Raw genomic sequence first — 15,347 nt, forward strand, 5'->3', positions numbered from 1 at the left:
AAAGACCAGAGATATAGCATCATTGATGATAACAGCAATAAGAGCAGTTAAACTTATCAAATGTACACAGACCATCAGCTTTGTCACAAGTTCAGTCAATTTCAAACTCAATTTGTCAGAGAAGGTCAACAGAAAACGGAGAGAAATTATTTACAGGGACAATTTTTTTAAACAAAAAGTTGAACTTGGTATGTGGTTGGGAAGCAGTAAGATATTTATAACAATTAATCTAGCTTTGTATCTGTGCAATGTGAACACACCAGACTGATTTGGGTTGATATTTAGCTGTTTCAGATATAGACACAGTTTACAGAGGGTGGTAACAGACTTGTTTAACATTCAGCAGAACATCAGAAATCTGAGTATGGGCTAACACTGCAGTGAGGAATAGGCTCTGTTACATTTTTACAATGTATCTATTCACCAACTTTATACGTAACGTTTGCAGCACACACACTCCATGATCAGAAAAACATGAGAGGCTTTGAGCAGCAACACCCAACTTGCACCTCTCACTGCGTGGGATAAACTACATCAGTGCAGAACAGAGGGAAGCATTACAGCAATGACTCCTGCACAACAGGGAGGATTACTATTGTGAAGACTTTTTTTTTTACCCTTAGAAGTGTTTAGAGGTGCACAAGTGTTTCTGGATATGTGAGCACAAGGAGCTTGAGGGCAAAAGCATGAAATTAGCAAAGAAAAAAAAACAGAAGAAGGGGCCACAATAACTGGAGTATTTAAATAAACCATTTTCAAAACAATCCTAATTAGCTCAAATGTTTTCACCCCCCTGATACCATCTGTGAGTGCCGTTGCAAATGGAAAATTGCCAATTCTGTAAAGCAAAAAAAAAAACAGCACAAAAAATGTTAATGCATTATGAAAATGGCACCAGCTGTGTAAATATATGGAAAAAAATTCTGAAAAAAAAAAAGGTAGGAAGAAAAAAAAAAAATAATCAGCCGAACAGCGCAAATTAATTACAACAGCGCAATTCAAGGGATAGTCACCAAATACCCCCCCCGGTTGAATTGAAACTCTGGATTTTATTCAAGTCAGTACATGTTGAAGCCTAGCAAGAGTGTGGTTCAGGCTGAAATACCCACCCACCCGCCTTCCACTATGGAGTTTTCTTCATGACTCGGTCTAACTTGAAGCACGCACAGGCAGACATTTTTGTTGGAAATAAAAAATTTTAAAAATAAAATAAAATAAAATTCTTCACCCTCCTCTTCTGCATGGCGGTTTCAAAAAGGAAGACATAAAGCTGCGACAGATAATGCAGAGAAATTCTTCTGGAGCTAAAGCTTATCTCAGGCCTCAATCACAGTAAAGACAGGGCACATGAGTGACGATCATGGTCTTCATTAACAGAAACAAGAGCTTGAAGAGAAAAGGCTGTATCATCTCAGTTTTTATATTTACAAGCTTAAGAGATATACAGTGGGAGAGTGGAAGGGCGGAAAAGGTTGAGCAAGAGGAATATTATTTACAGCAGGTACTCCTGAAATAGGAACATGTGTGAACCTCAGCTGCAACACAAATCTCATTATTTCAAATGAGGAATACCATTTTAGAACACACAGCACACACTCATACAAGAGGAGATTACTTTGGAACATACTTTCATCACTTCAGACATTTTTAATTTGACTTTTTGGGAAATGTGGTTATTGGCTTTCCTGCTGTAAATTAGATCACATATGTGCCTGTTAAATATAAAGCTGGAGACTGTTAGCTTACCTTAGCATAAAGACTGGAAAAGGGCAGGCAGCTAGCACAATATCTCCTGCAAAACCCCAACTTGTCATTTCTACACAAGTATCACATACAAATGAGATATGTGTTAACTAGTGAGATTTAGAAAAGATCCATGTAGCTGTTCCCTAGTTCCCAGTCTTTATGCTAAGCAAAGCTAAGCAGCTGCTGGCTGTAGATTCGTATGTAGCTGAAAGATATCAGCGGTATTGAGATTCTCACGTAACTGTAAGAAAGCAAATAAGTTAATTTCCCAAACTGTTGAAACTATTGCTTTTAGGTTCTCTCCTCTGTATCCCATGACACCCATTTCTGTCTCTTTCACTCTCATGCGCTCTCTCAGAAATAAACTAACCCTCAATCACACTGGTAGGCAAACTCTAAATAAAGTATAGTTTCATTTCTGCTTGAACTATCTTGTCTTTGATTCCTAAGGGTTTGTCACTCTTGCACCAGACCTAATAAAACTTTTATCTATGGTGTACGAAGAGATGGAAAAAGTGATAGACTGAGGGTTGTTACACAACACTCTGCACTATGTAACTGATAACCTCATACTGTACAATGTAAGATGACTGGCTGGCTACCTAGCTGAAGCATGAAGATTTAATCAGCTATTTACACACAACCTAAGGTAGTTTTAATTCCAGCTAATTAACAGAGTAAAGACATCTGGGCTCATACCAGCAGGGCTAACACACACTCTGCACATCAGTGCAGGGCGTTTTCACTTCTCGTTCAGCATGTCATAGATGACCACTTCAGTAGCGTGGGGGTAGGAAGGGTCTCTTCTGCGCATGGAAGGGACCACCTGTGAATGGAGGGCCAGGCCGCTTGCCCCCACGAAACCCCCCTATGTGGTGATCTTGGTTAACCTGCTGAGAGGGGTTTCGGCCTCGCAGCAGAGGTCTCTGTGGGATGGGAACTGAGAGGATTGGGGGTCGAGGACTAGGTAAATTGAGGAGGGGAACAGGGTTAGAAGTTTGGTTGCGGGGCTGAGCTGGAGGACTAGCGGGGGGCTTGTGGAGAGGCGGGGCAGTGGACTGAGTTTGGAGGCGAACGGGGACATTGTCGACTGCAGGGGAATTAGGCGTGGAGGGAGAGGGTGTGGAGGATGTGGGAGAGGGAGAGGGGGATGGAAGAGGTAGATTCAGAGGCTCCTTCACTCTGCCCAGTAAGGGCAGAGGAACACCAGGGGTACCTGGGCGGTGGAGAGGGGCAGCATGGCGGGGAACAAAAGGCTCTTTAACTGTGCCAGGACGGGGCAATTTAGGGGGCTCGCCTAGCAACGATGACATGAGGGGCGGAGGGCCTACTTTGCTTCCTCTGGGGCCCATGCCACCTCGCTCTGAACCTTCAGGTCTGACTGGGGGAGGAAGAGAAAGGGGACTGCCAACAGGGACCAAAACTCCCCCCACCATGACTGCAGAGGGCACAGTGGAGTGCGTAGGTGGAGGGGAAGGACGCTGCTGTATGGGAGGAGGAGGGGGTCGAGGGATGGGTGGAGGAGCGCTGAAGTAAGGGGCTGTAGGAGGAGGATGCTGGTGGAGGAGTGATGGAAGAGGGGTCTGCATGTTCTCTGGGTGGTAGGGAATTTGGAACTGAGCTTGGGGAGGAGGATGTGAGTGAGGATGGGACGGAGGAAGGTGGAGATGTGAGAGGAGGAGATGTGGGGGAGGAGGAGGCATAGAGGGTGTCATGTCCTCAGTGCCACCCTGGCCAATGTTATGAGGAGGGGGGACAGCATGGGGTGAGGGAGGCTGAGCTTCCATGTATTCCTCTTCTTCATACCACATTGCTCCACCTGGCCGACCACCAGGGCCTCCGCCTTGCCGAGAGCCGCGGCCAATCACGCGGATGCTCTCTACCGTCTTGATGCGCTCTCCGGCGAGGGGCCGGTTAGAGTAGCCTAGAGTTTGGATGGGTGCCCCTTCAGTGCAGGGTGACACTAGTGTCTCAATACGATGGTACTGGCCCTCCTTCCCACCCACACTGGGAGACCCCTTGTCCTCTCTTTTCCCACTCAGACCTCCATCATCTGAGCCAGTGCTTGCCTTACGAGAGCCTGCAGAGTGTCTCCTTTCTCCACTCGCTCTGTTGTTTCCCATCATCCTTAACTGGCTGTGTTGTCCATCTTTCTTACCCTTCTCGTGACTGGGGGAGGAGGAGACCCGCTTCCTCGCATTCATCACGTCATCGTGTTTTGTGCTGCTCTTTTTCCCAGCTCCATACCGTGAAGAGGAGGAGGAGGAGGAGGAGCCCAGAAAGTCTCCATTGCTATTGCTTCCCGATGGGGTGATCACAGCATCCCAGGGGTCGCTGCGGTAGGCTGTGGGTGAGAGGTTATGACCTCCGCATGACCCTAGAGATTCTGGCACACTACTAGGTGTGTCCATAATCTCATCCTGGGTGGGGGTGCCAGCAGCCTCGTCTCTCACTGGGGTCCCATCCACTCCATCGGGGCTGACATCACCTAGAGCGAGACTAAAACCTGGATTACCCTGCAAGAAACTGTTGATTTTAGATTCTAGGCTGGGGGGAGAGACAGAGGCAGCTGGGAGACAAGGAGGGGGTGGAGGAGGGGGAGGGGACTGCTGTCTCTCTTTCTCCCAGTCTCTGGTTCTCCCAGGTGTGTCTCGTTTGAGGCTGTTCCCCACTGTGGATTTTATTTTTGGGGTGGTTGGGGTTTTAACTGTTGATGATTCTGGGGAGGTTCGGCTGGGAAGAGCAGAAGAGGTGTTTGTCACACTTTGCAGGAGAGAGGATAAACCTGCACCAAGACAGAAACAGGGTGGTTGGTTTGGGGGTGGGTCAGAGAAAAAAAAAGAGATGACATTGGAAAAAATTAAATGATTAGTTATATCTACTAAACTAAAAAAATCATGAAATATTTAAGTGTATTGTATGGGCGTCTAGGCTGGGTACCTGCTGTGTTTGTTTTAGACAGAGCATTGAGTATGCCTTCAGGTGTGATGTCAACACGTGACAGGATGCTGGCCAGGGCAGGGCTCGAAGGGGTCGCTTTGGAGGCTGCCGATTGGCCAGAGGGAGTGGTCGGTGTCCCTGGAGACGGCCGAGCAGGGCTAGGTGCTGAGAAAATTGAGATGTTTGAGAGTGAGATGGGTTTAAATGTTCTTTATACATAATCTATGTCTCCCAACTCTCTATTCCTATAATCATCTGATCCAAAATGTCTCAAATTATTACCCCAAGTCAGAAACCAATTTTTGTTTTTGTCCAATAAAACTTCAAACATTGTAAGTACATTAATTTAATAATCACTTTCTGGCATAAAATGTATTAATTTCATTCAAATGTATTTTTTCAGTCTCATATTCAACATTTTAGAGTCAATATCACAAGGTCTGATCAATACACAATTTAAATAACTCAAAACTATGTTGCAGAGGTTATAATTATCTTCTAAAATAAAAAAAATTACATTTTTTAAAGTCATTTCGAGCTAAAATACAGTCAAATAATAAATATCTCATACCCCCTAAAAATGTGTCATGCCAGTAGTCAGCTACATTTTCAAATATCAAGGCCAAAATCACAAGGCCCTTGATGCTGTGGGAGAAAACTTTCAGGTTCAAGTTTCACGTAACACATCTGTAGTAGCTTAAGGCTCAAACACAACTGAAAATACCATCGGTGACAATTCATTAATTTATCAGAACATGTGTTACATTCTGTCTCACAAGGTCTTCTACCAGACACTCATCTCCCTCCCAACCCCTTAACACACCTGTATTCTTCATGGCAGATGTGAGTGAGCTGAGAATGGAACTGATCTTCCCCAGGTCCACCTTCTCCAGATTGACTCCCAGAGGGGTTGTTGGAGCACTCTGAGCGGTAGCAGAGGTGGGGGTCGCTGGGGTGGCCGTGGCAGCAGCAGCAGCACTTATGGTCTTAGAAGCTTTTGTAGGTATAGTGGGAAGCTTTGATGCTGTGTCTGACTTTGTAGTCTTGGCAACAGCAGCAGGCGCCTTGTCTTTCTTGTCATCTGCTAGTAAAAATAATTCAAAAAGACGATACATTTTCAAATCTGATTCACACAACAATTCCACTGGGCAGCCTAATATGGATGTATATGGAGAGGACAATTATCACATCACTACACAACACTCTATAGCCACTAACCCCCTGCTGCAGCGACGTCAGCCTCTTCATCAGACATATCCATGTCCTCCGTGTCTCTGTTGTCGCTGGGTATTTCTCCCTCATCCATGGCCTTGCCATCCAGCTCTGGATCCACCTGGGCTCTGCTAGCCCCCAGTCCCAGGAAGGGTGATTCAGAGCCAGTGGGAGAGGGGGCATCTTCAGAGGGTGAGGGGATGGGGGAGTCCTCAGGTCCAGGTAGAGTCGACTTGAGGGAATCCAATTTCCTTTTAAGACTGGCCACGCGGTTGGCAAAGGCGTTGTACGCCTGAGCAGATTGGCAGAAAGAGAGTAGAGGAAACAGAATTAAACAGGTGATATGAGGGAGTTAAGGAGAATGTTCCAGCTAACTTGGCTCCATTGTAACATTTATATTGTTTTATAGGATCGATATCTGTAAAGTAAATGTCTGGGTCACCATTTTGTTAATTTGTTAATAATTTTCTATTAAATAGAAAAACTGTGCCACTTAAATTAACCAGACAAACTAATTGTCTGCTAAACTATTTTCCATCTCTCACCACAAGAGCAAAAATAAACAATCTTTTAGGTTAGACCCAACACTCACATTGGCTACAATCTTAACCTCCTTGTACTGCATTTCATAGAAAATGTCTGCATTTCCCAAAGCTTCCAGCAGAGGAGGCCCCGTTTTCAGCTCTTTGTCCAGGAAGCCAACAAACTCCTGCAGCTTCAGACTGCCATCCTCAACGTCCTTAGCAAACTTGTTCCCTCCCGCCTTGTCTGGAATTGGAGACAATTCACAAACAAGCAAAAAAGTTAGACACAAGGTTTATAAAAGTTACATTTATAAAAACCTTTGTTAAGACTTCTGAAACTGAATTTGGAATGTAAGATGTTAATTAATTTCAATAAAGCAGCAACATCGTTTTCTCCCAAAACAGTATTGGGTCATCTAACATAAACACAAAGCATTCACCAAAGACAATCCTCAGTGACAGAAAACTCAATGTTCCCTCTGTTTTAAAATCTAAAGCAGAACACATGTATTGAACCAACAGCAACAGTTAAAGGGTCAGTGCTGGGACTCATCACATCAGAAAATTAAAAACCCAGCAGCAGCAGCATCTTTCCAGAAACAATATCCTGCTTACTGAGGATAATCATTATTTTGTTGGAAATACTTTTTACTGAGGACATATTTGCAGAAATACTCCTATTACATCTCCACTATCAGTGTGAAAGTGTGTTTTGACTAGAGCCCAGCCGAAAAATTGGCGTGCTGATGTTATCGAGCGATATGAGCCAACTGTAGATAAATTGATGTCTGTGTTAATAACAATGAATAAATGACAATTAAAAAAAGAAACTGAGAGGGAAGACGGAGCCTTCACTCATCTTATGGGTGTTTGAGTGTCGTTTCATAGTTTGTCCACCAGATGGCACTCTGCAACTGTTGTCAACAAACTGGAATACCACCGCAATCAGCTGACATAATCAGCTATACTATTTATAACAATAAAAGAAAAGTTTTTTAAACTGCATTATGTCATCTTACCCTGGTGAGGTTTTATAACTACACATTACAAATGTTACCGATAATCTCGTTTATGTTATTTGTTTTCTGAAATGAAAACCGCTGTATTGGATTATCAGGTTATATCAAAATTGGTCTTAAAATCCCCATAGAGGGGATATCTGTGTCGTCTTCATGCCATGTCATGAAGAGGACACAGATATCAAATGTGTTTTTGGCTTCAGACAGTACACAGGACAATACGTGTGTGATGTGGCATAAATAAGCTCGGTGACATCTGACCTTTAAGTCTCTTGAGAGCCTCCGTGCTGCATACATCCACCCTGAGAGCTGCCAGCTGCTTCTCCCTGAACTCCTCTTCTGCAACTGCTCGCTTATACCTCGACAACTGTTCAATGAGGGAATGGGGCTGGGAAAGAAGGAAATGAATAAAGCAAATGAATAAAGTTGACAGCAATTACAATGCTTTAGACCCATTCTATTGCAACATGTAAGACAACGTGACGAGAACAAACAGTAAAACAACAATAAACAAGACTTACTGTGAACTCTGCTACAATCTTGGACTTGAGGGCAGCTTTGGTGTTTGTTGGGGCTGGTGAGTAAAAGAAGCATGAACTTAATAACATACAATCTGTAAATACTTTAATAATAAATGAATATATGGTTTAAATGTTAGCAAGTTATTTAACTTTTAGATTTGATTAACATGACTACTTCAGGGTGTGAGTGAAAAGTATCGAACTGACCATTTGCCAGTGGAGTATCCTTTTCTTTCTCCTTTTCTCTCTCCTTCTCCTTTTCTCTCTCCTTCTCCTTTTCTCTCTCCTTCTCCTTTTCCTTTTCTCTCTCCTTCTCTTTTTCCTTCTGCTTCTCTCGCTCCTTCTCCTTTCTGTTCAAGTTGGCTTTGAACTGGGCAATGACCTCCTCAGGATACACGCTCCTCTCCTCCCATATCACAAAAATCCTTTCCACCGACTTGCGGACCTTCGCGTCTCTGACAATAACAAAAAATGACAACACAAAATTACACATCTCAATACTGACAGAAAGGGAGGACAGGCATAAAATGTAGACCAGACATTTAACAGTAAACAGCCATGTACATTAAACAAAAACATATTTAGTGTTGGTCCAACACTACAGCTGAATAAAAACTGTAATCACTTGATGAGCTGTGCGGCATTAGGAAGGACTTCTGCGAAGGATGAACGAAAGACAATGGCATTCTTCCTTTTGCAGTTCTGTATCACATCATTGGCAAGGTAGAAGAGATTCAAGCGGTGATTGTTGTCAGCTGAAACAAAGCAGATGAAGGTTAAGATTAAGGGTTTAAATTCTTCCTATTGGGTACACAGATGCTTACAGACAAAATTCCTCCTGCAAAAAAAAGTAAAAATGTCCAGCCTGTGTTGGCATTGTGCGGCTGATGCCGATATTTGGGAATAAAATATTCCAATTTTATTGTATACATGTTGACTTCCAACTTTACTAAATTTTTTTGCAAGACTTGAAAGAATTGATATCCATATGGTGATTGTTTTATAGCTGAACAACAACCACCGATAAATTGATTGGTACAATGTTATTTTATCACAGATGTATTAGTATTAGAGTACATGTCAGACATGTATGATGATGAGTACATATCTTGGTAACATTAATTTAGAAATCAAATCTTGTGGATCGTGATGAAACGTATTGTTCTTTTAGCTTGTGTTTTGTAAAAAAAAAAAAAAAAAAAAAAAATCAATCACATCTGAATTTTTAAGCAAACAACTCATATCAAAATCAGTATCAGGCTATAATATTAGCATTATTTTTAATGCGGCGGACAAAATTTGTGCACCATCATATACACTAATATCTCAGCCCCTCAATGTCAGTTGGACTTCATCCCAAAACCTTTTAGGCCTTCTGATCTATCCATCAATCAATTACTGTCAGTGAATAGAAACAGCGTTGCAAGCAAGGCTATTTTGATAACCTGAATTTGTGTTTTATTCCAATCGCCCCTGTTGTTAATGATTTCATTTTTATCAATCACTTTTGCTGGAGTCGGGGGGTTTGAACTTTTTTTGCTTGTAAAGGCGGTGTGTGACAGAAAGACTAGCGGAAATAAAGTGTAAAACAAATCGCTCGACAAAAAGCCTCTCTTTCTCCTTGCCCATCATCTGCTCATGAATTCCCCTTCTTACACCTGAAATCAATTTAATAAAACTGTAGACGCTAACCACTTTGGCCTCCATGTTTAAATCCATACCAGGGCTCGGGTGATAATCGATTACGTAAATATGTTGCATGCGTCGAAGCGTCGCTGCATCCGGTGTTAGCAGGGATTCCCCTGGACAAGCTCCAGCAACAAGACTGCGCCTACGATCGTCTAAAGGTTGGGAGTATTTTAGACAGACACTCAACAACGTGCTGCTCTGTGAGCTCTGAATTGGAAATAGCTTCACTGCAGCACAACTCTTTTCCACGAATACGTGAATCAGAATCAACACGTGAAACGAAAGTAACCTGGTGGACACAGACGGCAGCACCGCAAATCGTGTTAACTTTCTGTCTCCACACAAGCACGGCACATTATCAGCACGTATTTCTTCTGCCCCACTGCTGTCATGGTAGTATAACGTTACACCAGGTGTTATCTGACATTCAGCTGTTTTCATTTTCTTTATTTTTTTATATTTTCTGTTTATTTAAAAGCCATGTATGAGCGAGAAAACAGCTGAATCTAACATTACAGACAATGTGTGACCGTCTGTACAGTCTGTGAATCGTTCCAGTTTTCTTTGCAGTATGATAACTGATGCAGAAATACATTTATCATACTGCATTACTCAATTTAGAAATAAATCCATGTCAGAAACATTTAAAGTTTTAAGTAAAGTAGCCTAATGTCTGTTATTGTTATTATAACACCACAGTGACGTGGAAATTGGATTCATTTTAAGGTATGCTATTATTGTCATTCTAATGTGCTTAACCAGGATGATTGAATAAAATATTTATTGATTAGACATGTTTTTGATATTTATTTTGGATAAATTGGTATGTTAATCGATTAATAGGCAACATTTTTTCTTTAGAATACACAAAATTAGTCGTTAGATTAATCAAAAAAATAATAGATTAATCGATCTGAAAAATAACCGTTATGTACAGCCCTAATGCATACAAAAGCATGCTGCGTGTGACTTATAATTCTTTTGCGCATGCGAGTCACTTTCAGGCCATGGCCACATGAGTCTTATGGAGGAAAATAAAAAAAACAAACAAAAAATTCAGATCTTGGCAATAAATCTGATTTAAGCACTAAGGCCTGCAGTGTCAATGTATCTTATGTCACATTTTAGCAGAGGTTAACATCTCAGTTAGTCTAAAAGATGAATACTTCACCAGCAAATCATTGCTATAGTCTATGCAAAGTGCAAATTGTACATATGTTAATTAAATCAGCTCCGCAAGAAGGAAAGAATGCAAAAAAAGAAACCGTGCAGAAACAACAGAGCATCATATACATAAGTTACTATTAACACCGATCAAATATATATACACACACACACACACACAGACAATATGCAAATATGCTCTTCACTGTTTCACAACACATTAAGAGATCCCTTTCTAGAATAGTTTCTTCAAATATTTTTAATAAATATTAGAATCAGTATTACCCCCATTTTAAAAATTATTTAAACCCAATAAGGAGCAACAATCAGACTGACAGTACATTAAAACAGATTCACAATAATGCCTCAAATAATGCGTGTTTCGTGAGCTGTATCCAGCCACTTGAGTATAATTGAACAACAGACAATAACTCAACCCAGTGTTTCCCCTACATGCATTCATGAGCGGCGGTGCGCCGCTGCTATATTATGACCACCGCTTCTAAAATTTCACACAATCATAATTATATCAATGTGCTACTAATTTTCACTCACACAATATGCGAGTACGGTAACACTCGTCGCTTGGCTCGCTTCCTCTCCCCATTCTTTAAAGGAATACTTTGCGATTCTTATCCAATACACTTAAATTCGGCAAATATTTCCTCATGGGTTGGTAGCTCTCTGTTTTTCGTGTGCTCTGAAAAAATAAAATCCGGTTTTCCTACACAGCCCCTGGGGTCTGTAAATTGAGCAGAAACAAAGCTGCTCGGAGCGAGCAGCAGGTGGCGGTGGCGCGCACGAAGCAGTCAGAGAGAGAATGTAAACAAACAGCGGTACATTTGAACATGCTTCTTACGGGACTTTAGCTGTCAAGATGGCTGAGAAACAGCCAAAGAGGGAAAGGCCTGAGGAATTGTGAGACAAGTTATATGGCCAGGCAAGGGGAAGACCTGTGTTAACATCTGTGAGGGGTTTCAATGCTGGATAAATCTACGAGACTAGAAAGGAATGAAAACCGATGCTGAGGTCCTCTGTTTCTGATGGACGGGTGAGTAGGCTAACGTTAGCTTTGCTGTTCCACATAAACGACAGGTTCAGTAGGCTATTACAGTCTTGTTTGTCTGTTGTCATGTTTGTGATGATCCCAGCTGGTTAGCTTTGCCGCAGCGGTCTGTGTGTGTGTGTGTGTGTGTGTGGTGGAGGACGAATAGACGGAGCGTGTGCGTGAACGGTGTCCCGGTGAATATAGAGAAACGGGTCAGCAATAAGGCTTGTTCAGCAGTAAATGTACAGTATAAATTACAGAGGCTGGCGAATAAAGACTGCAGCTTCTCAGGACTAAAGAGGAGCTCCCGTGTGTTGCTGCCAACTGTTGAATAAAGTGAAGGAGGTTAGCCCCAAAGTTAGCATTGACTTCGGCCGTGTATAAAAACAGTCGGGGAGACTGTGCTAACCTGAACTTTTATCAGTCACTGTGTTTTTGTAAAAACTATTTCAAATAACTCGCTAGTTTTTTACTCTGCTGTGTTTTGGATGCTGCGTTTGTGTGCTTACATGTCGTTCGTTTAATGACGTTTGTTCACGAATTGTAACTATTTAAGTTCCTCTCGATATTCCTACCGATAAATAAGCTAGACTCCGTATCTTAGATTTAGGCTTAGAAAAGTATTTTGCTTCAATACATAATTATACATTAAATACTGACAGGCTTTTTGTCACATCTTCTACAGTGCTGCTAAAACATACCCTCTTATTGAGGCTAACATGCTCTCGGACAGCAGACGCTGTGGATTCTGCTTTAAAACTCTCTACAGAATCGCATAGTATCCCTTTAAAGGACATTTAAGTGACAGGTGCTGTTATAAGAGCAGCGTAACTCCGAATCGGGAGGTGTGTAGCGAGTGTTTGATTTTCTGAGCGGCAGAAAGTGATGGTGAACGCGAAAATATTCTGGCAGTTAATCTAGCCTACTGTGCTAGCAAACCTCTCCCCTCCCCTTCAGATTCCAGAGCAAAATTGCAGAGGCTTATACTGCAGGCTGTGTCTTAAGCTACTATGTTACTTAACATTAGGCTACTTTCTATATCCATTTTATATTCAGACATACTACGCTTCTACTATTGCTGCTACAACTCCATCCTAGGGGAAACTCTGCCCAACCTCAATACACTTTCATGCACATATAAGGCCAAACACTCTGAATCACTTAAACATACAGACAGCTATGACATCAAAATGATAGATTTCTCAAATTACAGTATCTTTACAGAAGATTTGTCATAAATCTAATTCCCTTCCACCATCCAACGCAGAGTTTACAAAACACTTGAAAGAATGAAAACTAGCTAACTGCAGATAAATAAATTGGTACCGGTGTTAATAACAACCCATAAATGACAACTAAAAATGAACGGAGTAGGGGGAAGGCCGATCCTTCAATCATGTTATGAGTGTTGTTGTTGCATAGTTCATCCAACAGAGGGCCCTCTGCAACTCCCCTGTTGGCAACAGGAGTGTTCGGAGCACCACAAATCCAGCACAAAACACAGCAATCAGCTGTACTTTTATTCTGATATATCTATCAACACATTTTCGAGTGGCCTTTTATTGTGGCCAGCCTAAGGCACACCTGTGCAATACTCATGCTGTCTGATCAGCATCTTGATATGCCACACCTGTCAGATGGATGGATTATCTCAGCAAAGGAGAGGTGCTCACTAACACAGATTTTAAGAGATTTGTGAACAATATTTGAGAGAAATAGGCCTTTTGTGTACATATAGTCTTAGATCTTTTGAGTTCAGCTCATGATGAATCTGGGCAAAAACAAAAGTGTTGCGTTTATAATTTTGTTCAGTGTATATAAAACATTTTAAGAATGACAACAACAAGTATTATACCTGCCAAAAGTTGACATATCATTGCTATGAGTAGTTCTTACAAAGCAAGTGACATCTGTGATTGATTGGTTTAACATTAAATAACTTACGCTTATCTTACACTGAGTAATCCTTCTTACCTGACCATTACTTTACCTTTTATGCCCACCCTCAGGTTAAGTGGTACATGGTCTTTATACCACTTAAGTTGAGGGGGCATACTCATGAGGTAAGGAGAATTACTTAGCAACTATCCGTATACTATCACTTTACTTGAGGATACACGTTTATTTAAAACAACATCAACACAAGATTGTTAGATTATATTAGATGTATGGTTTTCTCAACACCATAAAAAAAGAGAAAGAATATTCAACCACTTTAATTTTTGGTCGATTTAAGTTCAATATGTATCAATGAAAGTAATTTGCTGTGCATTTTCTATGTCAAGTATTTAAAATAGATGATTTCCCTAAATATCATACTGCTTTTACCCAATACTTTCAAATACTTAATCTTAGCCTAAATCTAAATGGGGTAGGCTGTTTTCATTTCAAATACATGCATACATTAAAGACATAGTTGTGAAACCATAAAATCCAAAAGAAAACACACAGAACATTATTTCCCCATTTCAAAAGTACTGTTTTGCTCCCTTTTGATATTACACACAGCAGATTTTATTCAGATCCATCGCAATCACAAAACTACATTAAACGAATCATCTGATGCCAAGAATTGATTTCGGGTAGTAATTATATTGATAATCTTTGTATTTGTGAGTAATGTGTTAGATGTGAATGTGCGGTCAATTCTGTTTAACCTATCCTAAAACATAACACTGTGCTATAATGTACTAACGGTACTCATGAAACCATACTGTACCTTAAACGTATGCATCCTGCATTTTATCATCCTCATTGAAAGTAACATTTTTCAACTAACACTGGACCATCTTTATTATCTCGTGGAATAAACACTGCAGTGCCCTCATAAAGGATCGATTAAACAAGTTAACTTGCCAAGCACAAATATTGATACTACAGTTTTGTCTGGTGCACCTCTAGTATTCAAAACACAACATATGCTATAAATATCAAATATTCCAGAGACGCATGTTGATGTTGGCAGCGGTGCTGAAGGTATACTGTGGGTATTTAGACAATATATGATGACGCTCTCCTTAGTCACAGAAGAGCTTTTTGGTCTTCTGTGATGAAATTAACGCAAAGTAGTGGTTTTCTGCAGTGTAAGAAAAAATCCTTTTCCATCTCCAGACTTTTGGAGATGGAACCCAACATGTCAGAGTCTACAGCCAGCAATAAATGATGATCAGTAGATTGCTTCTTGGTTAGCTGGCACTGCTCTGCATCGGAAAACAATGGCTCAGGCAGCACGCAGCAGTTCACTGTGTTGTCAGCATAAGCTTTTATCATGCACTGCTCTGCAGGCAGTGATGCAGGAGGGATAAAAAAAAAAGCCTATATAATGATTTGCCTGAGACACTGGCAATTCAACAAGAAACCCCCTAAAATAATTTAAAGCTAAGAATGCTGCACTGCTGCGGCCTATCTGGCAGACCTGCAGCATAAAGTTCAGGGTATAGTAAGAACAGCCAGATTTTGAGACTGTGCTAGAAACTCCACATTC

At 41.3% G+C, this 15,347-nt stretch overlaps 1 protein-coding gene across 2 annotated transcripts in view; it reads right to left on the minus strand.

Annotated features, from left to right (window-relative positions):
* Positions 1–3: 3 nt before the first annotated feature.
* Positions 4–15,347, minus strand: part of rprd2b (regulation of nuclear pre-mRNA domain containing 2b) — an 18,947-nt gene continuing 3,603 nt past the window's right edge. The window contains exons 2-10 of one of the 2 annotated variants that reach the window (XM_046044823.1): positions 8,588–8,717; positions 8,170–8,417; positions 7,963–8,015; positions 7,703–7,829; positions 6,491–6,666; positions 5,905–6,190; positions 5,510–5,767; positions 4,687–4,851; positions 4–4,531 (exon numbers count right to left, since the gene is read on the minus strand). In XM_046044823.1, coding sequence (XP_045900779.1) covers positions 2,523–4,531; positions 4,687–4,851; positions 5,510–5,767; positions 5,905–6,190; positions 6,491–6,666; positions 7,703–7,829; positions 7,963–8,015; positions 8,170–8,417; positions 8,588–8,717 — 3,452 coding nt within the window. In that variant the 3' untranslated portion in view covers positions 4–2,522. Of the gene's footprint in view, positions 4,532–4,686; positions 4,852–5,509; positions 5,771–5,904; positions 6,191–6,490; positions 6,667–7,702; positions 7,830–7,962; positions 8,016–8,169; positions 8,418–8,587; positions 8,718–15,347 lie in introns of both variants that reach the window. The other variant, XM_046044822.1, reaches the window with a different exon arrangement.

Source organism: Micropterus dolomieu, linkage group LG03 (genome assembly GCF_021292245.1).
Source record: "Micropterus dolomieu isolate WLL.071019.BEF.003 ecotype Adirondacks linkage group LG03, ASM2129224v1, whole genome shotgun sequence".
Lineage (NCBI taxonomy): Eukaryota > Metazoa > Chordata > Actinopteri > Centrarchiformes > Centrarchidae > Micropterus > Micropterus dolomieu.